Below are 24,921 nucleotides of genomic sequence, written 5' to 3'. Positions count from 1 at the left end.
ATTATGTAAAATCTCACATTCACCAGACAAATGAACTAGTGTGGTTTCTTAAACAAACGATCCATTTATTCACCTGGAATTAGTCAACTTTTCAATGCAATTTACATCACTTATCGTTTTAAATTTAACCTTTTAACTTAGTTACTTGTTATCTTACAGTGTTAGTTTGCCAGTTTATGTGGAATTTACCCAAAGACCTTAAAACAGAAAAGGTGTCCAAAGATAATTTATAAATTAAATACAAAAAAAATGAAGTAAATAATGGTACACTCCAATAAATGGTTTTCTTTCCCTTACTGAATGCCGCAATGTTACGCACTGCAAGAGCTTGATAATTCATAGTACTAGGAATTTATTTATCTTTGAAGATGTTCCTTTAGAAGTACAATCATACATTATTGGAAAGAAACGAGGCGTATCTGTTGCTGTTGCAGCTGCTGATGAACTGAGCACACGCTTAATAATCTTCTAGGGAAATCTCACAAACATTCGCTCGCAATTCTTCTTTCGACTCACGTAAACTGGGCTGTGGTTGTTGTTGTTGGTAAAAATTGTATGTATGTTAGCCGTTTTGGAATATTTCTTCACCTGAATTTGATGTCTCAGTTGTTGTTTGATTGGGGTAATAAGATGTTCCAGGAGGTTTCCTTGTTTCAACGAAGTGTCGTGGATTTTCGTTTTTTCCGGTCGTAATATTCGGTCGTTGATGTTACTACTTTTAGCTGACGGTGTTGTTGCTGATTTTATTTTTTTTATTGGTTGTTGCTGCTGTTGTTGTTTATCTTTTTGTTTGTTGCTGGGCAGGTAGGATTTACAGCATATCAGCCAGATTTGCTGGCATCTCTTCGATGGAGGTGTTGTAATGTTTCTCAATGTCTGTCAGCACTCTCTTATCAGCCTCAGTAACGAAGTTGATTGCAACTCCCTTACGACCGAAACGACCACCTCGACCGATTCTGGAATAAGAAAAAAGAATGATTTTTGTTAAAATCGAATGAGAAACAACAGAAGACATTATTTATGTAGGATATTTGAATGTCAAATCAAATTGCTGTACTGTAATCCACAGTGAGGAAAACAGATATGTCTATTTTGATATGTTTTGTTATTCCTCATTAATAGAACACCAAAACAATAGCGGATGCTTGCTGAGGTGCTTTCTCTATGAGGACAGGACAGAAAACTTGATGAGCAACTGCCCTATTTGACGTGATGGCATTTCGAATGGACCGTTTGGCGTTGCACTCATCATGATACTTTTTCAAATTATGATTCCCTACCGTATGCGTGATAATGTTTGCACCATCGTACAAATAAGGTACCCATATCACCTGTACACATAATGTCTTGGTTTTTATTGCATGTACGTAAGCTCTAACTCATATCACAGTAGGTTGCGGGTAAAAAAATCCGATTTCTTAAGTTTAAAATTTGCACCATGAAGGGGTAGCAGCGGTAGTCGGGACTTGTCCACGCGCAAATGTTAAAAAATACATTTCAGGAGTGTTCAGGAGAACCGTAAAACAGTCTTAGACCGAAAAAAAAGCAAGGGCAACTATTCCCGCAGGTGTCCACTGGTCGTCCAAGGTTAACATGGATTAAGAAAGCTATCGCTGCCACCAAAAATAAGATTTGGGTGAATTATATGCGCTCAATGAGAAAAATGGCAAAGAAACGCGAAATCAGCGACTTACCCAAGTAACCATGGTGCTGAAGCCTTATTTCATGCAGATATACGGTGAATTTAGTGCAATCATTACTTTACATGCAAACTTAAGGTTGATTTAAAGTGGAAGTGGGCAATTATAGAATCAAATTAAGATTATACTGGTATAATCTTGGAGTAGTCGCATAATTGCCCATTTCCACTTTAAATAAACTTTAAGTTTGCATGTAAAGTAATGATTGCTCTAAGTACACCGTATATCTGCATGCAATAATGCTTCAGCACCGTGGTTACTTGGGTAACGGCATGGCATATCGAAAAGGAAAATTACGGTGGCCTTTGTGATCCTTCGACCATAGAAAAAAAACTTACATTATTACCAATGACATCCAGGAGCTACGAGTAGCGCCATATTAGAAAGCCTTGAATTTGCCCGAACGCAACCTCCGTTTTTTTTCGATTTCCGAAAAACTATCGATCCGTACCAAATTCCAGAATCAATAGTTATTATAACTTTTGTTTGTGTGCCAATGTCTACACCATTATGCAATGTCAAAAAAAAATAAATTCAAAAATTGTTAATCTTGACTTTGACACTACCACGGATACTTTTCGACATTTGCGCGTGGACAAATCACGAGCTAGGTTGCCACTTAGTCATTATGCAAGTGTAAAACTAAGAAAATCAACACTTTTTATTCACAGCCTACTAGGATATGAGTAATAGCTTAAATGCCTGCAAATAAAACCAATACATTGTCTTCACAAGTCAAACTGGAATTTTGTTTGACGATGGTGCAAACATTATCACGCATACGGTATATATCAAACGATGGCATTGATGACGTAATGGAAATGCCCGAATAATGTAGGTATCTCCTGGAGACTACTATTGGATTGGCTTCGTAAAGCGTTATACGCCATAGAGCCGTGAATAAACGAACTAGATCAAACAAGAGCTGTTTTAAGGGCAGTACATCCTCAAGGTCTCGGTATAAGGACATGGCGCGGTAAAAGAAAACAAAATATACGAATGGCACTCACCTGTGGATGTAGTTTTCCCGTAACGTCGGTAGGTCATAATTAATAACTAGGGAAACCTGCTGCACATCGATACCACGAGCGAGAAGATCCGTGGTGATCAGGACACGGGACGATCCGGTACGGAACTGCTTCATAATCAAATCACGGTCACGCTGGTCCATATCACCGTGCATGGAAGAAACGGTGAAGCTCTGGGCGGCCATTTCGGCGGTCAGCTGATCGACCTTGCGGCGGGTGTTGCAGAAGATGACGGCCTGAGTGATGGACAGCGTATCGTACAGATCGCATAGTGTGCCGAGTTTCCAGCCTTCCTGTTTCACATCGATGTAGAATTGTTTAATACCTTCCAGTGTCAGTTCCTCTTTCTTGACCAGGATCTTGATTGGCTCACGCATGAAGTGGGTGGAGACTTCCAACACTTCAGCCGGCATGGTAGCGGACAGAAGAATGACCTGTACATCATTGGGCAACATACGGAAAACATCCTGAATCTGGTCCTTGAACCCACGGGACAACATTTCATCAGCCTCGTCCAGGACGAACAGCTTGATGTGGGTGGTGCGCAGCACGTTACGGCTGATCATGTCGTGCACACGTCCCGGGGTTCCGACCACGATGTGGCAACCCATCTCCAGCTTACGCATGTCATCGCGGACATTCGTACCACCAATGCAGGCATGGCATTGGGCGTTCAGGTAGTCGCCGAGGGCAATCACTACCTTCTGGATCTGGGTGGCCAACTCACGGGTTGGAGCCAGAATCAGCGCTTGGCATTCTGCAAGGCTGGTGTCGATCTGCTGCAAGATCGCAATGGAAAACGTTGCAGTTTTACCAGTACCTGCGGAAGAGAAAAACAAAGAATACTCGTTAAAATGTGGAACAGGGATGAATCGGGGAGGAGCGGGTAGCATGTGACGTATTTTTCAATGAAAAAAGCATCCGGGAAGTCGGGAAGTTTATATTTTCGATAATTCAAAATATCTCATGAAACGTACACACGACGTGGCACAATTGATACGCCTCACAAATGTGAAAATTGCCGCACGGTGAACTTCAGCTCGTCTGCTCGAAAATTTTGCGCCCTGATTGGAACAGATGTGTGTCTTTGTCGTGTAGATTCGAATTCCGAAGACCTGCTTTGAATATCACATTTCTGACGATTTCAATGCAAGTCTTTAGGGCAAAATTTTTTAAGATATTCGCAGCATTTGGTGTTGTTGTTTTTGTCTGTTGTTCACCTATACGTAGATAATTATATTGAGGACAACGTTTGGAAAGTTGGATCTTGGAACATGAGAACTTTGAACGGGCTCCTGAACTGCAGAATGTCGGCTTGAATGTAACAGCTATCCAGGAGATATGTTGACTTAAAAGCGGAGAACGCGAATTCCGATTATACCTTCCGCGAATAAGGAAACAGATGAAGCGAATTATTTGATAGAAGCTAGAAATCCTCTACATAGAGATGAGCGGAAGTTACATACGTCGATTCGGCAACGCTGTTTGTTTTGTTTACAACAGCTGCCAACACTTGATACAAAGCTAGATGTTCAAACTTTGTGCGTGACTTCGTTGTGGTTCAAGTTGTTTTGTTTACATTTTCTAACTATGGTAGAATTTTTTTCCCAAAATTTTGTTGAAATAGCGGAGCAATCAAAGAAATCTGAAATTCATTGCAAAAGTGTTACGCTAATCATATCGGCAGAAGTGAAGCAAGAAGCAGCAATGGAAGTTTTTTCGACAAGTTCAGCAACAAAAGTGTCGTCATAAGCATGAGCTTTTGAAAGCAGAATTAATAAAGTTTTATCTTTTTACTAAACATACATATGCCGCCAATTTCTCGATATTAAAAATAAATAATTTTTCTTTATTTAGTTCCGATTGCAATACCGTTCAAACGACGCCTTCTTACGAACGATAAGCATGTTCATTTGGCTCACACTTTGACAGTTCTCTCTGCACGATTGGCTCACAATGGCCGCCTCCGCAGATCTCTATAATGTAGGATTACTAATAGAAGCCGACCTGACCACACCCAAGTGGTGACTCTTCAACTGTAACCGTTCGGTTCCAATTATAGCTTGTAGGCTCCACCTCAAGACCAAAAATATCCATCCTTAACCATAACAGGCCCTTTACCCCTATAGATTTAACTAATACAAATGGAATAGTTGCAGTCACTCATATGCTTGGTGAGTGACCCGGCCTATTCCACTCTCGAGAAACGTCAAAACCGAGAATCTCACTATTCGTATTCGAGCAGTTTGAACTGAGCAAAATATCGCCAGGCTCTCATGCTGAACAAGACAAACAGATGGCACTTGGTATGAAGACCAAGGTACACGTTTAACGGTGAGCATATATTATGAACACGGAGAAGAGTTTTATGAATTTTTCCGTTAATAAAATTTTCTTATAAAAACCTAATCTGTCCCCAAAGAAAATTCTCTTTTTTCGTTCGGGCTCCATCAAAGGAGTAGTAGTGCGCGCGTGTGTAGAAGTCGTTAAAATGTTGAGGTTAGAATTAAAATCCTCATTGTGTGGTAAATTTGTTAGTTCTAATAGTTATTTCTCTTATTTAGGAAAAGTTAGTGCGGATTAGTTGGTTAGTAAAGTTATTACGCTAAAATGTGTTAGTAAGAACAAAAACAAAACGGTTAGTGTTATAATTGTTAAAAGTGTTAAAATCCATCTTATATGCTAATTGTTTATTGAAATTGTTATAGCCCGTTTGTTAAAATTGTTAAGAAACATTCACGAAAAGCTAGTGTGAGTAGCAGAACAAAGAAAAAAGGCAATTGTGAAGTTAATAATGTGACAAAAGGAGAAAACTGCGAGGGGTTAAGGTTGAAGGATTCGTCATTGATATCACCGTCATCATTGAAATTTCGAAAGCAGTTTTCTCGTTCAAAACACAAATGTTCGTTATGAAAATGTATTCACTAGGATCCAGATGGAGAATGGAATACAGTGAACACATTTTCATTGTAATCATTGATGCCTTAAAAGAGAAAACTGCTTGCCAAATTTCAATGATGATGGTGATATCAATGACGAATCCTTCAACCTTAATAAAAAGTGAATGTGGTGAATAGGTCCATGGAAGCGGACCTTTTTCTTCTACTTCTCAGCTAATCTCAAAGTTCCCGTGTGACAAGTCCGAACGAAAATGAGAGACCGAGAACGCGCGAGTGTATCGTGACGACACGGTCCGTCCCTTGGTGGCTTGATAGCTACTACCTATTACGATCCGTTGGAGAAAATCGTCGCCATCGCGCGGCACGGCATCTCCCGATCCGGCTCCCCGCTGGAGAGGATCGACCGCCATCTTGCGGCATTGCATCACCCGATCCAGCAATCCGCATGAACATCTATCAACCTTGTACACACCAGTACAGTCCCGCAGGATCGAGAAACCGGTTCCTGAACATCAACCCCCCCCCCCCCCCCCCCCCCTGGCAAGTCGCCGGGTAGCAATCAACCTCAGCCCGAGGCCAGCGTGTGAGAAAGTCTGGCCGTTCAGTAGTCGTCTCCGACGACCTTCCGGCACCATCCACTGTTCCTGTCGTGGCCACTTTCGCCATGGCCATCCGTCGAATCCGCCATTCGACCCCCACGAAAGCGCAGAAAGCATCACCATCGCCAGTATAAAACCCGCAAGTAACCCCAAACATGTGTGACGTCACGAATAAATAGTTCATAGTTAATATGAAAATTACCTCTTTAACTAAATTAGCAAGAGTAACTCCAGCACTAATAAGTTTACCCACTTTATGTTTGGTTCGTCATTCCGGGCTTATAAAGGAGCCATCAAGCCTCGCCTTCGTTGGAAACCGGTGAGGATTGAGAATTTTCCGCTTTAGAATTTGTTTCAGGTACAGCATTGTCCACCCCTTGAATTCTTAGCCTTGAGCCATTAGTGTGTAGAGTTTTCAGACGCGTTCCTGCTCACTGAGATTTCCTCGTTTTGCTATTCTGGGAGACAAGCCCTATTACGACCCTCAGATCCATTATCCCTGAACTTCCAGGTTACACAACTCCCAGATAGACCACGTGCCCACGGGCAACACTTCTCGAACGTCTAGATGTGAGGTCCGAACGTTGACTCGGATCATTATCTCATAGGCGCTAATTCGGGCGAAACAACAGAATCCTGCGTTAAACGCCTGTCAGTCAGATGTGTTGTTGCAGAGCACCGTCAAAGGTGTTCAGGTCGAACTCGATTATCCGGAGACTTGAAAATGATTTTCACCCCGGATATGGCTCGATTATTTTTTCGTTTCTTTTTAGCTTTCTTGCATTCGAGAAACTTCACTTACGTTCTATTTGCTGGTCCAAATTTATACCACAGACAAATGGACGCCTCTCTCTACTCCAGTGAATCAAAATTCAACCATCGCGCAACAATAACGAAAATGTCGCAACCTGAATTTGTTGCGACATTCTACCTAATGCGACATGCGTTTGTCCCAACTTGAACATAATAGGACAAAGATCGTGCACCACGAGTTTAGAGATTTCTATGGCTTGCATTGTGATTTTAGAGCGATAACTTCGAGTCGGTAAACACTGCAACGCTGCTGAAGATGAATCATCAAAACATTTCGATTTTAGGTTGGTAATAATTGATTATTCACGAGTTGAAAAGTAGGGGGATTAGGGGCATAATGGACACCCGGGGCGAAATGGACACCCCTGTTTTTGCCGAAACCGTTGACTTTTATGTAAAACGTTCAATGCATAAGTGTAAAGGAACAAGTCATTGTTCTATTTTTCAAAAGTACCATTTATATTCCTTCAAAATAATCAAAATATCATTGAAATTGAAGTATGTTTTTCATATGGTGGATTTCTTATAATTTCGAAGCAGCAGCAAATAAGGCATTACGAGTGTTTGAGTGTGTCCACCATACAAACAAGTGAATTGTTAGCTTATCTACATGTATACGCAGATTTAGCAATGGATGAAGTATTATATTTTTGATCAAAACTTGCCAAAAATAGCAATTTCAATGTTGTAGTCGATTCGGGGCGAAATGAACACTGGCAATTATGAATGGATGTACGCGCGTTGCATACTGTTAGGCGTTTTAGAGAGTTAGAAAAAATTTCATCCGATTATTTTAGCCCAAAATTTGTTTAATTAACTTTGAAATTATGTAAACTCGCTTAAGATGGAGTATTGTATCTGTGGTATTGATCTCCGTTGGCAAATTACTTAACTGGTCGATATTCTCAAAGATACAGCATAAAATATGCAGGGGTGTCCATTATGCCCCGATGGGTGTCCATTTCGCCCCGTACCTTTGCTGCCAGCCCCAAAAAACACACGGTTTTCAATTCATTATTTCTTCACAATAATGACATTCTACCAGCTGTAAATGATTGAAATACGTAGCAAACAACTTAAAGCAGTAAGCCAACTGATAATATGTTAAGTTTTTGTCTGTTATACAGGCCTAACATACTCATTTGCTTAGGGTGTCCATTATGCCCCTAATACCCCTACGCAACAAATTCAGGTTCCGGTTTGTCTGCAACAAAATATTTCGAGATCATGTCATTATCTGTTACCAGTTGAGATAAAGAGTAATCGCCGCGTCTTCTTTGTTGCTTGTTTTGTGCCTCTTTTGTCTGACAATTCTCTTCACTGCTCTACTCACTTTCTACAATTCATCTGGGGTATCGCGCCACTTGGGCGGTGGCTTCTATATTCGTCTGTTTTCCACTATAACTCAGTCAATTTTGAACCAATTGACTTGAAATGTTGTACACGGGTAGATACTATACCTATCTAATCACATTCCAAAAGTTGTGTCAATTGGTTCAAATTTGACTGAGTTATAGTGGAAAACAGACGAATATAGAAGCCACCGCCCAAGTGGCGCGATTCCCTGTTTAACAAAAATTTCGAATCTTTTTTTCAAATTGTTGTTCGCAAATCGCTTGTTCACAGCGTTCTCGTCGGTTTTGTCTGATGTTTACCAACTATCGCCACATTGTGAGCGCTTTGTGAAGCACGCATGATTATAATTCGGGAATTGTTTTTTTCTAACTTCGAAACATTTTTTTAAGAGAAATATCTGCTTGTCCATGTTGATACAATTTATGGAACAGTTCAAATTGAATAGGGTAAACAAATTGACCAAGTTTCTGAAAAAAGCAGCCACTACTCAAGTTCTTTACAAAATGTAGCGCATCCTAGCCAGAATCATAGCACAGGTGCATGGTCGGTTGCCTGTAGCAGAACTGGAATCTGTACTGTTAACCGTGGTTTAAGAATTTGCACTGAGTTTGTGTCTCGGCCGGATTTTGTTTTTTTTTTTTAAGAAAACGTCCAACAGTGATCAACTTCGGTCGCAGTCTGAACGGAACGCTGTTCCGAATCCGGACATGATCCTCCAGATTTAATTTCTTTGGAGGATTTCTCCACAAATACTATCTACGAACTCCTCCGCTACTTGAAAGTTTTTTTTTTTTGGAAAGGTTCCTAGCGGCACGCCGACGGACGTAGAAACCTCTCCCATCACTGTGCGCACAAGCGTCTCGCGTTTGCGCGGACAACGACAGTTCACTAGGCCTTTGGATAGGATAGAGAACGTAATCCTTCAGAAGCAGTTCACCAGCCGTGCACGGAACATGTCGTCCAGTAAGACACTGTTGCGTACTGACTCAGAAGGTTACGGTAGAAGGTGTGAAAGTTTCGGTTTTGTCATATGGTCGATTTTGTATTTGTTATTTTTTTTTATCATGTCAAGGTTCAAAGAATGATATTGTTCATATTTATGCTATGCCCTATTATTCAGTAATCTTTGGTGTGCCTATGATGGTTAGATAGCCGATGTGTTTGTTATGTCCATTTTCGTTGATCCTCATTCTAGTATTGTTTTTATTATCTTTGAAAGTTGCCTTTGGTCCACATCCCTAGCATTATCAGCATCGGTCCAAATAAGTCCATATTAAAGAAAACCTTTCATACACTCAGTCGAAAAATGTAAAAAATATCTAATTTGTAATAAATAGTCTACGTTAGTCAAAGTCGAAGTAGTCAGTTTTTGTCGATTTCGTCTGGATCACACGTTAGCTTCGAATCTATAAGCAAGGCACCGTTAAATGCTGCACTTCCCACTTTTAGTTTCTTAGTTATTTTAAATTGATATTGAAAATTATAGAGAAAATTGAATCACGAAAGCACATCAAATGATGAGAACTATGTATTAGTAAATTGAATACGCGAGATACTACTAATTATTTCATATTTGAATTAAATTTGTATTTGTATAGTGTATTTGTTAAAATTACCCGAATAGTGGGAAGCCCAGGAAACAGTTCAAAGCCTGCTGACTCAAAAAAGATTCCGAGACTCGTGACAAAACACAAAAGTTTGCATTATGATTCACAACGACTCTCGAAACCTTCCCAGATTCAATCGACCGGAACTGTTTTCTGGGTATAGAAATTACTAGGCCCCAGCAGGTCCCTCCTGTTTATCGAGCATTTCTGATAAATCAGCCATACTCCATCTGTAGCAGCCGGTTCGCAATGAACCGTTGGAGGCGCATTACAGTGTTAAAGGTGATATGTATTTTCATTACAAGAATTACAATTAACATCCTTCACTTTAATACCGTCGAACCCTGTGATCTTGGCTCCGCTATTTGAAAGTTCCACCATAATTCCATGTGGGATATTTTTCTGCGAATTCCTGCACGAGCTCCATCTATGGATTCCCAGCAGCTGGTTGAATGGCCTCATATGCCCAGACTGGAATGTGTTAATTTCAGAGAGATTATTATACTCTTTTGAGTAAGGCGTACAAGATACTGTTGCATATCCTCCGACAGATAAGACTCTTGAGAAGTCCATCGTTGAAGTATACCATGTTGATTTTCGTAAGGACCTATCAACGACTGATCGAAGAAAAATCATAAAGTTTGAAAACGTTCTCCGTATTATCTGTGAACAGGGACTTTTACGGATTCCGTAACTTGCAAATGCAAACGAAATTCGCACTTCACGATCATGAGGTGTGGACGTTTAAGGAGAGGAGGGAAACTAGAAAATGATGTGTGGCGCAGACGCATGATTTACAATTTGTGTCAAGTGTACTGAGAAGCGCCAGCCTTACAGGAGTGGACACATAGTCCGAATGTCAGAAGAAAACAATATTCAGCAGGGAACCAGGTAAAGATCGGTGGCTTCGTGGACGGCCCCGAACGTGCTAGCTGCACGCGGTTGAAAAAGGATTGTGTGCCCTACACTACACGTTCGAGGAAACTGGAGAAACATCGCTTAAGAGCGACTAAAAAATGGTACTCTACTATGCGCTCGGCGCTAGAGTTAAATTGCTGTACAACCAACTAGGAATGAAGCTTTTTTCGAGGTAACTTTATATTTTTTTACCTGTCCTTATATCTCAATCGCTATTTTTCCCACTCGTGCAGATGATTAACTAAGCTCGACAACGGCATCAACTTGCTATACATAACGAAAAGTTCTTGCATGATTCGTGTACGTGTACGGCGTAAAGGTCATTGATAACCATGTATGGTCGAACTAAAATTTATACAAATTTTGTATGGATAAATTACTACGAGAGACTAAAAATAAAAAAAAATATGTAGGGAATCGCGCCACTTGGGCGGTGGCTTCTATATTCGTCTGTTTTCCACTATAACTCAGTCAAATTTGAACCAATAGGACAGATCGGTGAAGTACTAGATTTGTAGTAATGAGCTGAATTTTAGTATGGTGAGAAGGTCAATTCTCCGTTTCTGCAATGAAATGGTACAAAAAGCGTGGGTATAGGACAGATCGGTGTAGTACTAGATTTGTAGTAATGAGCTGAATTTTTGTATGGTGAGAAGGTCAATTCTCCGTTTCTGCAATAAAATGGTGCAAAAAGCGTGGGTATTATGATTCCTTGTTTAATTTGATGCTGTTTGAGCAAAACTTTGGGCAACAGTATTGTTGTTTTCTTCATTTCTTGCAACATAAACAACATAGTTATCCAAAGTTTTGCTCAAACAGCATCAAATTAGGCAAGGAATCATAATACCCACGCTTTTTGCACCATTTCATTGCAGAAACGGAGAATTGACCTTCTCACCATACTAAAATTCAGCTCATTACTACAAATCTAGTACTACACCGAACGTGCCCCATTATGATTCCTTGCCTAATTTGATGCTGTTTGAGCAAAACTTTGGGTAACAGTGTTGTTGTTTTCTCCATTTCTTGCAACATAAACAACATAGTTATCCAAAGTTTTGCTCAAACAGCATCAATTTAGACAAGGAATCATAATACCCACGCTTTTTGTACCATTTCATTGCAGAAACGGAGAATTGACCTTCTCACCATACAAAAATTCAGCCCATTACTACAAATCTAATACTACACCGAACGTGCCCTATTGACACAACTTTTGGAATGTGGTGAGATAGGTATAGTATCTACCCGTGTACAACATTTCAAGTCAATTGGTTCAAAATTGACTGAGTTATAGTGGAAAACAGACGAATATAGAAGCCACCGCCCAAGTAGCGCGATACCCTATTTTAAAAACGATCCCATAGGCGTCATTATATCGATTCTTCGCTAGGTGTCACACATCATTCATTGTAATTTCACACTATACTGGCAACACTGCCGAAACGTAGTAGTATGAGAGAACTTGGATAGCCGATGGATGGATGGAACTCGCCGCTACCTGCCAAGGTCGTCTCCCTCAGAAGGAACCTACACACTACGCATTCGGGGAAGAGCAAGGCATATCCATTTTGGGATATGTCCCAGGTTAGTGGGACCCATTCAAAGAACAAACAAAACCCTTTCCAGTGACAGGATAGGGAAGCAAAACATCACTCTCACATGCTGCCATTGTCGTTTTCCCATTTGTAGCATACCGCATTGGTGGAGAAAAATCGATAATCATATCACCATCTACTGGAAGATAGGACTACCGTCCGAAAAGTCGCAGTAACGAAGGGAGAGGGGGGTACTGCTATTGACACTTGCCGGATTCCCTCCGATGGATGCTTTTTTTCCCAGCTTATTTAACTAAAATGGGTCAATTCACACTTACCAGACTGGGCCTGGGCAATAACATCATGACCCTTGATGCACGGCATAATAGCGCGCTGCTGGATGGCAGACGGCTTCTCGAAACCGTAGGCGTAGATGCCACGGAGCAGCTGCTCCTTCAAGTCCATGTCGTCGAAGTTGTCGACGGTTTCGTTCCAGTTGGACTCGATGACTCCGTCCGGTTGCATTCCAGCGGGGCCATCGTAGGTTTGCTCCTGTCTGTTATCACCCATCTGCGGCGCACGGAATGATTCGTTTGAGGAAAAAACAAGAAGATCGGTTACAATAGGAACTTCAGCTAGGTACTGCGACTACACCACTTTAATTTATATTGATAAATCAGTTCGTTTTTTTCGACTATTTTGCGTGGTGCAATTTACGAAATGGCGATTAATCACAGTCGGCGAGTGGTAAAGGCAGCGTAAAGCGAGTTTAAAGAGTCTCAGTTTCGTACTGCGTGCTGGTGTGTTACTCTGTTTCGTTTGCAATCCTATTCTCAACTAAGTAAAGTGTGACTGTGCAGTGAACGTTAGACTGGTTCAATTGACGATTTTTGGCAATAATGTAATGTTTCTTGGAAGTATATGTTCGACCCATAAATAATTGTCCTAGGTATATGATGTTACATTTTCATAAGCCTATACAACTAACAATCTTTCAAGCAATATCTGGTGACCATGCAAAACATTTGACTCTTTTCAGATGACTTATAGATAATCAATAAACCTTCGATAACACAATGCTTCTCGCTATTGAATCAGTCTAACACAGTCCGTTCTACATTGAAAGTACGAATACGGAAGGAGAGAAGTTCGCTCCCGCTCGAAGTCTACCTCGCGGCTCTCTATTTTCTTCTCCATGCGGACTGTTTTTCCCTTGTTTCCTCTAGACTTCTCTCGGGGATGTGTAAATTTCATCCGCCAGTCAATGAAATCGCACCACAACCACCAGCAGGAGAAGTGAAATGCCTTTCATACAGTTTGTTAATCGACGGTCCGGTCGGTCGGTGCAGAGCAGAGTTGGCAGTTTATAGATTGGACATGACAACATTTTGTAGCACTTGGTTTGTAAATATGTTTTATGGTTCATCTACTATTACAATGTAGAGTAGAAGCTGCAGTTTTGGGTCAGTCGGATATTTTGGCCGTAGTGCGTTCTTCAGCCTGTTGCGATCTACATCAGCATAAATTTATTTTATGCAATTCAATATCATAATTTCTATTTTATATAATTAGTTTCGGTATCATAATGACCCATTGAATTGGTTCATTGTACAACTGAAATGAGTTGCATAATGAAAAATAGTTACTTAATGATCATTATAGAATTCATTTGAGTTGCATTATGAACATTATGCAACTCAAATGAGTTGTATAATGAGAAAAATTATTGTATAAAATTTTACTACTAGATCCTAATACAATATGACGAGTAAAGCTGTGAAAACCATAGGTTTTGATAAAAAGAAATGGGAGAAAAAATAATTTTTCTTTAAAAATTAGCTCCCAGATGTCCAATCCAAACCAATCCAATCATGATAAACAATGTTAATGTCATAACATAGGTAGTTTTTGAATCAGACAAACTTTCAATAAAGGGTAAATTTCCAAATCGCATTGAAATCTTTATAAAAACTACGCATTTCATCTTGCCCCAATGTACCTTATGCATTCACAGTTCATCGCTGGATTCCTTCCGGAAATCCTTCCTAAACATCCGTGATTGCTTTTCATCAGTTTCTCTTAGTATTTTTGCGCGGTTCTTTCAAAGTTTTCCGATATTTGTCTTGCATTTCTTCACGGAATTTCGCCCTTAGTTCCATCCAGCATTTTTTCTACAGGTTGTCAGAGTTCCTGCTTGAATTTCCTTCCGGGATTACTCCCTGAAATTTTCAGAGATCTGTAATCTGTAACTCCCTGAAATTGTCAGAGATGTCCCAATTTTTCTTAAGATTTCTTCCAAAGTTCCTCTCGGGATTTCGTGAGATAACTCTGGCAAATAACCCGGAAGGAATACATAAAACGCATTATGAAATTTATTCATAAAACTTAAAAGTAAGATTTTCATAAATACACGTGGAAACGGATCAGTTTCAGTGGCCGGGATGGTAACATAAGGCTGAATTTCAAAAGGCTGAATGCACAAAAGGCTGAATACGAAAGGCTGAAATCAAGAAAGTGTAACATAAGGCTGAAATTACAAAAGGCTGAAAATTGGAAAGGCTGAAAATACGAAAATGCATATATAAGTTATAGTCCTTCTTCCTTTTCTTGGAGTAACGCCCAAACTGAGATCAAGCCTGCTTCTCAGCTTCGGCATATCGTGTAACGGGTACGAAGATACTCAATGCCATAGGAAGTCAAGAAAATTTTCATAATGAAAAGTTCTTAGTCCGAACGAGAATCGAACACGTAACCCTCAGCATGGACATTAGTGTCGAAACTGAGCTTAGTGAAGCGCCTAGTGGCTAGGGGCAAGACCAGAGTTGCTCTCTGTCACTATCAATGGTAGGCAAACTACCGATTCTGATAGGCTGACTGCGATCCAAGTCAGCGTGTGCTCTGTTGAGTCACCCCGTCACCGTCACATTTTTTTCCCATCACAACTGGACTGATTGCGATGGCGGGTAGATATCACTGATATATGCCATCTTTAAAATTCGTTTAAAAATCAAAACAAACACTTAAAGTGATGGAATTGGAATATGTGGTACAGAATAAAAAGTTTCGTATGATGGTCACAAAACATTTTGAGTTCTGGCTAAAATCGCAAAAATATCAGTTCGGTTGCTATGATAGTGATCTGGAGTGTGGGTCAGTATCAAGTCGTTGCCGGTCACTATCGTTTTGATATTGATCGGCCTACAGTGATAGTGACGATGGTGCAAAATCAGTTGTCAGTCAACTGACATGACTGATATTTGGCAGCTTTGGGCAAGACACTATGAAATCAGGAGCAACTCTGAGCAATCCTGAGTAACTCTTTTTGTTCGAATCCATTCAGAAACGTCTCTACGAAGCGGGAAATCGGGTAAAACTGCTCGACTGGTATCAGGCAACACTTCGTGAAAACCAGAGTGACCCAGAGCTATTCAGAGGAATTCTGAGCAACACTTCGATAACAGAGTTATTCTCGCTGTATCTGTGTTGCCCCTAGGCTAGTGGTGCATACCAACGAACAAAAAAAGAAACTGATAAAATTAATATAGTAAATTTTTCCTTCTTTAGACATCAGCTATTCTTTGGAGTTATGTTGTTTTGAAGATTGTTGTCATTACGGTTACTAACAATATTCTGAGAGATTTCCCCTTCTTTGAAATATATGCTTTTCTTTTGAAAAATGCTGTCTTAGTAATGTTCAATAATCCATAGCCTTATAACCAGTCGTAAAACTTCCTGATTCACAACATAGTAACTGAAGCATGTTCCTTCAAAATGGCTAGTTTGGCCAACGATGAACTAAGGGACGGTCAATCGTCAAGCTCAAGCAAAACCAATGCGAGTGCAACGGCTGGGTCATCAAACATCAAGCAAATTTTCAAATATATCGTAAAATCAATGAATGTATGTAATTATTCCCAAACGTCTGTTTCTCTGAGTTGTTAGTGTTGAGGATAGTATATAGGCGAATGCGTTTGAAAACAAGTCGAACCACTATTTCAACCTTATGTTATTTCAGCCTTTTGATGCATTCAGCCTTTTATAATTTCAGCCTTTCGTATTTCAGCCTTTTGTTATTTCAGCCTTTTGTAATTCAGCCTTTTGTACGTAACCCCAGTGGCCGGTAGGTATAGGGCACTGCATACGGCGGTGTCTATGATATTTTTTTTTCAAAGTCTCACGTTTGAAGGCCTTGTTGTTTACGATTCGCACTAAGACAAATTCCGTCAGCTTTCGGACTTTGCCAAATTTTCATGGGTGGTTGTTTTGTGGGTTTTGCGTGCGTGTGAAAATGACTTGATGACGGCACGGTGACACCCTTCCTTCTAAGATTTCGCAGGGATTGCATTCTCCAAGAAATCTTTTGCGGGTTTTCTACAAATTTGTTCCAGGGCTCATCTAGGAGTTTCCTGTAGGATTCCCAGGGAGTCCTTGATGGAATTTTTCCGGTATTCCTAAACAGGTTACGTCTGGGATTACCGCAAGAGCTCTTGCCAAACCCAAGTAACCATGCTGTTGAAGTTGTACGTACAGGTATTCTTAGATATAACGTGCCCTCGATATAGCGAATTGGATATAACGTACAACATTGAACTTTTCATTTTTTCCCAGGATTAACCATCAGATAAACTACGAAATCACTCATATCAATGCTGTGTTGCAGCATCAGCCTTGTTACCCAAAATTAGCGCAATTTGGGGAAAAAAATTTGTGTACGTTATTGTGTTTGGGATAGGCAACTATTTTTCTCTCACAAAAAAGCTCAAAATGCTGTAACTTTTCGTAGAGTGCATCAAAAATTCTAAAATTTTGACTGTTTGTTTACCTACTGTGCATTATTCTGCTATTCTGCTATTATCAACGCATCCCCTGGCTTTCGCCCATCTGCGTTGTCTTTTCACTAGGCAATACGTCTACCAATTGATGTTTATGGGCTTGCCGGACCAAGTCATGTAGCTAAGCCAAACACCCCACCTACAACTGTTGGGTAGGCACCATTGTCCCGCCCACTGGTCTTTTACAGCTAGTTGTAGGTGCATGTGCGCGTGTAAGTGTGTTAGTGTTGGTGTATTGTAGGCGCCAACTCGTTCTAATCCACTCTGATTGCTAACACCCTATTGAACCATTACCCTTAAATCTGGCAATCTATGAAATAGAATGAGTTAAGCGCCTGTACATAAGTCAGTTAATCAAACAAGGAATATTAGTATTAAAGCGAAGATACAATGAAGCAACGCCCCGAACCTCGAGAGCACAAACCCCAAGAACCAAATGACAGGCTGCGCGAACAGTCGATCGACTGGCCACCACCAGTGAATAACCAATCGAGCAAACCCTCCAGCACAAACCGCCACCAGCTCTCCCGACCTGCGCCCAACAAATCCGAGGCACAGCCTAGCCTTAGCTTCACCTTAAAACCAAAATCTAGATTACAGAGCACAATACTTCCCAAGTAACCACGCAGCTCGGGCGCCAATCACGCACAACACGGCACAAATAATACAAACACTACCCCGCCCGTACAACCGAAACCGACCTAGAGTAGAGTAGGGTCTCTTTCCACTCCAACCCGGACTCAACTGCACCAACAGGGCAGCGCACCTCACCCAAACCGCACTCATTCATGCATCACTGTCCGAGTCGCACGGTCACCTGGGTTGAGTCTATCTGCATGACCTCGCCCAACCCGTAACACAGAGTTAAAATCCCTCTCTTGCATTACAAAGTACTCCCTCTTCCCAAAAGTCTGTGCGAATATAAATGAGATCTTAAGGCTGAAGAAACCGTCACCAATACAACCGGTAATACTGAGCACTCAATGATGTCGGCCTTATCAACGACGACCCCCTCAGTCCCAAACCCAATTATCCCACACTACCCAAGTAACCACCCTGCTGAAGCCGTATGCACAGCACGCACAAAGCACACACACACACACCAACACGCACCACCCCACAACCACCAAGGCCGAATAAAAGCGGAAAGCGGTGCCACCACTGCTGAATCACGACTTTTTCAGTATAAATCAGCAATCGTAGATCCATTCCCCGACCCTACTCAGCCCTAACGTTTCATAGCAATGCCTGTCAATATATGCGCCTCACACATGCAACCCCTACACCCTAACAGTATGGTCACTTGGGTATCCCTGGGTTTTTGACATGATGGTTAGGGATCACAGCCATCAAAACGTTCCACACTTTATCAGGGCTTACGACCTGTAGACATGATGATTTCTCAATGAATTAACTACATCGGCTGTTTTCCTACTCTCCGCATCGACCAATGTGGCGCTAGCTTCTATGCGCGAAAAATCGCTAAAAGTAAATCGCAAAAATATTGTATGGCGAATACCATCTAAAGGCAAATTCTTCAAAGTGGAACACATTATTCGAAAAAATATTTGGTAGTGGTTGTGCACAATGGTGACCACTATTAAGCCTACCAAATATTTTTTCGGGAAAAGCTTTGTATTTCAAGTAATTGAAGTTTAGATGCATTTCGCCATACAAAATTAAATTGATTTACTCCTGCTGATCAACTGTGGCTGCGCGCAAAGCGGGTAGTCCATAGTTTCAAGCTCTTTCGGACCTTCCGCTATGGGAGACCATTATGGCTAGCGGTGTTTTGTTTACCTACTGTGCATTATTGGTACAATTTTGAGCACGATTGGTTAATCTTTCGCGAAGCTAGAATCGTTCTCGTAAAACACTATTTTTTAGACAGCTTATTTTTGAACTGTCATATCTCGGAAACCAGTGAACCGAATTGAATCAACTTTTGGACGTTTATCAACAATCTATTGATGCTTCTTATGTCAAGTACTTTTTGAACGTAGAAAAAAATTATCATGGATTGAAAGTTTTTGGACCTTTATTTTTTTTACATCAATGTCATTTAATTTTAGTGTTTATATCCATAGATTTTCTGCTTCAGTTCTCAAGATATTTCTGATAAGATGTATTAGACTATTTGGATTGAAAGAATAACACATTTAGTTATTTTTGTATGGTATTGTAAATTTGACTTATTTTCCTCTATATGGGTGAAAATGTCAAACCGGTATAACTTTATTCATCGTGAGAAAATATAACATTTTATAGCGTCGTATCAAGTTATCAATATATTGTTGATAAACGTTAAAAATTTCATTCAATTGAATATAGAAAGACACGAAAATTAGTAAATTATACGAATACTTTGAATATTAAATTTATTAAAATCTGCCATTGTTACTAAATTTACAAAATTGAATTGAATGTTGAAAATTCGATAAACTCACATGAAGAATTTACAAGTAAAGCTTTGGTCGGACACGAATCAGCCTCGGGCTAAAAGTCAAAATAATAAAGATAGAAAAATAAAGCTTAGGTCATCTCTGTTTTTACTAAATCGATGAAGTTCAACGAAATCGCACGAGCTCAACTTGCTTCAAAATAAATTACAGCTAGGTATATTTGCTGGAACGCGATTGCGACGCGGTTTTAAATTGTTCAAAGCCATACAGTATGCGCGACTAAATCCAGACAAATCCACGAAAATCGCGATCAAATTTGAAGGATCCGCGAAATCCGCAACTGTTGTAAACAGCCCTGCAAGTAATTAGCCGTAGTGCAAACTTAGTTCCTCATTCTTTTTGGAAACTGAAACCTGAAACAGTTCTTAAAGTACATTTCCAATTATGTAATTAGGTTTAAAATTATGTAACTGACAGGTTTACGTAGAATATTGAAAAATTACAAATTTCATCACAAATAAAAAAGTGACATGATTATCGCGAAAATGGAAAAATCATAACGGCATATTGAACATATTTTTTGCACGTAGTTTAATTTTTTTAATTTGTAATTTGTGTATTATTCTTAATCATGTTTATACCTTTTAAATTTCGTATGATAAGTTGCCTGAGTGTATACGGCGACTGTGATCGCAAACTGTCCCATATAGGGCACTGCATGGAATTCTCTCCTTCTCTTTCACTCTTACAGAAATTTTGTAAACAACAAGGCCAAGAAACGTCAAAGTCCCATACAAAATCAAAACAATGCAGAGCCCTATAGATAGGAAATCCAGCAAAAAAAGAAACTGATATGCGATCATAGACAGTATAAATATTAGAGTGGGTCATCGTTTATATAGAAAAACGAAAAATTCAATGGTATCCCATCAGATCAAAGCTTTTTTGATCCCATTTCAGGACCCAAATAAGTGTGCAAAATTTGGGCACGATCGGTTATGTCTTCGTTTTGCGCATCGCGTTTGAAGTTTTATGGGGTTTTACATGGGAAAACACACTTTTTTGCATTTCTCTCATAACAAGCTCGATTTTTTTCTAAAACCATGTAACCGATAAGGTGGAAACATAGCCTAGGGTATCCTAAAAAACTTTGTCGAAGACCGCGAAGTGATCTGATGCTTATGAAAAAAGTTATAGCTTTGGCATTGCTTGCTGAAACAGCATGATTTTGTTGCTATTGTTATTCCTTTACATGTTAAACCATAACCACATGCATGCGGTTCGTTGGTTATAACTTTTTTCACAAGCATCGGATCGCTTTGCGGTCTCAAAAAAAGTTTTACAGGACATCATAGGCTATCATTTCATAGTATCGGTTAAAAAGTTTCAGATAAACTTTTTCAACTTATGACAAAAAAGCAAAAAAGTATGTTTTCCCATACAAAATTCAATTGTAATGCGCAAAGTGTAGACGCAACCGATCGTGCTCAAATTTTGCACAGATACTCAGGACCCGAAACGGAACCAAAAAAGCTTTGATCTGAGAAAACGGTTCCGATGACCCACCCTAATAAATATATTTGATCTAACTATCGAAACTATCGTGTTTGCTCAAATTCCAAAATCATCCCAACTACAGTCAACTTTCGGTCGTTGGGCTACGTTTTAACTGGGCGTTGGTAGCCCTGAATCTCTATTGTTAAAGATTATTTGACAGCTCAAAACTCAGCCCACCTAGTGAAAGTCTTTCACTAACTGGGCTAAGAGCTTAGTGCAACGAGCGAAAGTTGACTGTAATTGATTTTTAAGCGTAAGACCTTTTTAACGCAAAACAACAGTTATCAATTATGTAATACGGGCCTTTCAGCAAGTTGATGCCTAAATGAGCAAACAAATCAATGCTGAAATCCACATTCAACTTCTGACAACACTTTCCATTGCTCAATCGTCCTACAATCCGACTTCCTATAAGTAGCGGCATTGCTTGGTGTGTTGTGTGGTATGCTGTGATTCTCCTCTCTTAACTACCAACACACAAACAACCCGAGTTAAAGAATCCACCCCAATCAGATGTGCCATGCCGCCGAGCAACGACTGACTGGAATCAAGCCTGCTGCGTTGCTGCTCTGGCCGGGCTCTGTTATCTTAACATTCATTTTTCTACTATTTTCCCCCGCGGTTCCACTACCTACCTACTATACAAGTGCCTACCCACCACATCTTCCCTTTTTCTTCTCACCGCTGCTTAACCGTTCGTTCCGTTCCATCGCGGATTTCTTCTTCACTTACATTTTCTTCCCAACCAGACATGGAAAACGGTACCTGCTGCTACTGCTAGAGCTGAAGGAATCGCATCTTCTCAATCAATCGAGTCAGGCAAAAAAGTATTCAAGGAATGAGTGATGGAAAATACCTACGAAAGCGGGTAAAAACACTTGCTGATGATCTTCGATCGATCTCTTCGATTGGATCAAGTCGTCGACCCAGATTCGTATGGAATTTAATTATTATTCAGAGTTTGTGGGAACTTATGAATAAAGCGACTTGACAAGGGGTATTTTGGAATCTAAGCACGATCAGCTATATTCCGGACCTTCCTCCGTTTCCTATAGGAGTCGATCACATTCACATAACCTATTTTTTTACTCCATTTGAAGGTGGTCAAGAATCACCACAGCTCCAGCTGAACACGCTAACGCCGCTCAGCACAAAAGTGCATAATTTCCAGACTACACCAAAAATGTGTAACCCTTGCACATTCACAAAATCAGCTCCTGTGTCCGCAAAATCGTTAAATCCGCAAAAATTTTTGTACAGAAATCTAGCTAGGTTTACTAGTGACCTTGGAAAACAAAAAAAAATATCGACATTTCGCATCTAGACGAATGTACGAGCTGTTTTTGAGAATGTGTAACTGTAACACATTTTTGTGTGGTCTGGAAATTATGCACTTATGAGTAGGGCTTACACATTTTAGTGCTGAGCGGTTTTACAGTGAACAACAGTGACTCACGATCCCCGTAGTTCATTGTCTTTTCCCCCGACAAAATGTAAATATCGCCCGATGACTAATTAAACTTTCATATTTAATCATTTTGCGTCATATAAATCCACTTCCACTTAAAATAACATAAAATATTCTGCATATTGTAATTCAAAAATCGTTGTCCGCTCCATCATTCTCCGCAAACCGGACCGCTGCTGTGTCATACCAACCCAGAACACGAAGAAGAAAAAGATGTCGCGCGAGGCGGCCCGAAAGAGCCCGAGACTCGAACAAGAAAATTGTTACCACTCTGTGCACCGATTTTCAACACCATTTTTTCACGCAAATACGCCAAATCGTGCACGAACTTCACCACCACTCGATCGGCCTTCCATTAAACTCGCTTTTGCTGCACTTTATCACCGGTTTGCGTCGAATTTTCACGTACATTTTCACGATTGTAGTTTGGCACCTTTACACACGTGCTGAATTTGATTTTTGTAAACCAAGCGAAAGGTCGCCATATTGTCAGTTCTGCAGCAAGAAGTTTCGACGTACGGTTTTTAGGCCAGAGGGGGTGTGAAACGGGTCGAAACCACGGGAAGGGGAGAGGAATTAGATCGCTTTCGGAACTGAGCGCAACGAAATTTGACAGCCGGTAATGCCAACCTGAAAACATCGCTGCGTAGCGCTGTTCCGTGCGAACTGGTATAAATGGGCTGTGCATATATTACACAACAATGGATAGGAGACGAAAACCAGAGGTTTTGATCGTAGCTTTTTTTGGCAATAGGCTCCTAAAGTCCTATCGAGTTTCTTGTTTTAAACCACAATATATGGTTCAAGAGTACATATTTACTCAATTTTTGACGTTTTTATTAACCGTAGTTGAAAATATATAATTTTTATTTTTTTAGCCTTTTGTCTCGTCCCTAGCTTATAACACATACTTTGAGTAATTTTTTTTCACCGTGTATGTCAGATAGGAACATTTTTGAAATCCCAGTGCGAAAAATGTCGAGCTCAGTCACACAAGGTAGACCTCAAATGTCAAAGTAGAACTATTTACCATTTTACTTATTTCGAATTTTCTCATTATTCCTTTGTTTTTCAAGTTCGAGTAAAGTACAATTTCGATTAGAATACCATGCTTGATCGTATTATTCAATATAAGCGAGATTTCGTCTTTAATTTTAGGACCCTATTCGGCACTATAGATTACTGCACGAATTATCTAAAATGTTTACTGGAAGTTGATCAACTAGTTGTGTATCAATGGTCAAAATTTGGGAAACATCGGGCTATTCCACATGAAGTTAAAAAGATTCTAGAAAAAGTCATAATCATCCGATAGCAAGGGGAATGACATATCCTTTTCTAACCGGAATATCCGCATTTATCCGTTTCTAACCGTCGCTAACCGTTGCTAAGCGAGCTGCTAAGTGAGCAGAAGTTAGACGCGGTTAGCGACGGTTAGAAACGGATAAATGCGGATATTCCGGTTAGAAAAGGATATGTCATTCCCCTTGTCCGATAGCCAACTTTGAATTTGTTATATCAAGCATAACTTTTCAATCCGACGTAACTCGAGAATGTAAACAAATCCGGGTTAACTGCTGCACAAGGGGAATGACATATCCTTTTCTAACCGGAATATCCGCATTTATCCGTTTCTAACCGTCGCTAACCGCGTCTAACTTCTGCTCACTTAGCAGCTCGCTTAGCAACGGTTAGCGACGGTTAGAAACGGATAAATGCGGATATTCCGGTTAGAAAAGGATATGTCATTCCCCTTGCTGCTGCATGCATGATTCATAAAGCAAATTGAAGAACCCATATCACTGTTTGATGATTTATTGCTTAAGTGTAGTACGCACCTAAAAAGTACTGTGGAAAAGGATAGGACAAGAAACGGTCAAGAAATGATTTCGTTGTCAAAATTTCTTGAGCGGTCCGCAGCTGAAAAGAAATGAAAATTGTGTAACACTCGTAACGCCTGCCGGGCAAATCAAATGGAGCTGTCACTTTTCCTTGCGGAAAAATGTTCCGTTCAATTATTCCCCAAGGAAAACTGACATTTCCTCCCATACTAATCAGTTGTCAAAATTCCTTTGGTAATTAGAGGGATTTTTCTTGAGTGCTTTTCTTACCAGGTGCATACTAGGCTTTAATTTGTTTAACTAAGTATATTGTTCAAAACGACGTATCTAACTATTTTGATGTTTACAACTTTACTGATAGA

The 24,921-nt window shown here is 40.1% G+C and overlaps 1 protein-coding gene and 2 long non-coding RNA genes across 3 annotated transcripts; 1 reads left to right on the top strand and 2 right to left on the bottom strand.

The window, feature by feature from the left end:
* Positions 1 to 328: 328 nt before the first annotated feature.
* On the bottom strand, positions 329 to 23,271 carry LOC115266377 (eukaryotic initiation factor 4A). Its single transcript, XM_029872606.2, has 4 exons — positions 23,128 to 23,271; positions 12,798 to 13,029; positions 2,711 to 3,548; positions 329 to 956 (listed from the first exon to the last, which is right to left on the bottom strand). Exons 2-4 carry the CDS (start codon positions 13,027 to 13,029, stop codon positions 812 to 814), a joined length of 1,215 nt encoding a protein of 404 aa, XP_029728466.1. The 5' UTR covers positions 23,128 to 23,271; the 3' UTR covers positions 329 to 811.
* On the top strand, positions 4,789 to 5,535 carry LOC134288013 (uncharacterized). Its single transcript, XR_009997692.1, has 3 exons — positions 4,789 to 5,227; positions 5,293 to 5,366; positions 5,437 to 5,535. It is a non-coding gene; the product is annotated as an uncharacterized LOC134288013 (long non-coding RNA).
* LOC134287088 (uncharacterized) lies at positions 17,199 to 19,270 on the bottom strand. Its single transcript, XR_009997005.1, has 2 exons — positions 19,092 to 19,270; positions 17,199 to 17,281 (listed from the first exon to the last, which is right to left on the bottom strand). It is a non-coding gene; the product is annotated as an uncharacterized LOC134287088 (long non-coding RNA).
* Positions 23,272 to 24,921: the final 1,650 nt, after the last annotated feature.

The sequence above is a fragment of the Aedes albopictus genome, chromosome 2, assembly GCF_035046485.1.
Source record: "Aedes albopictus strain Foshan chromosome 2, AalbF5, whole genome shotgun sequence".
Classification (NCBI taxonomy): Eukaryota; Metazoa; Arthropoda; class Insecta; order Diptera; family Culicidae; genus Aedes; species Aedes albopictus.
This window is presented reverse-complemented; position numbering and strand designations above follow the sequence as displayed.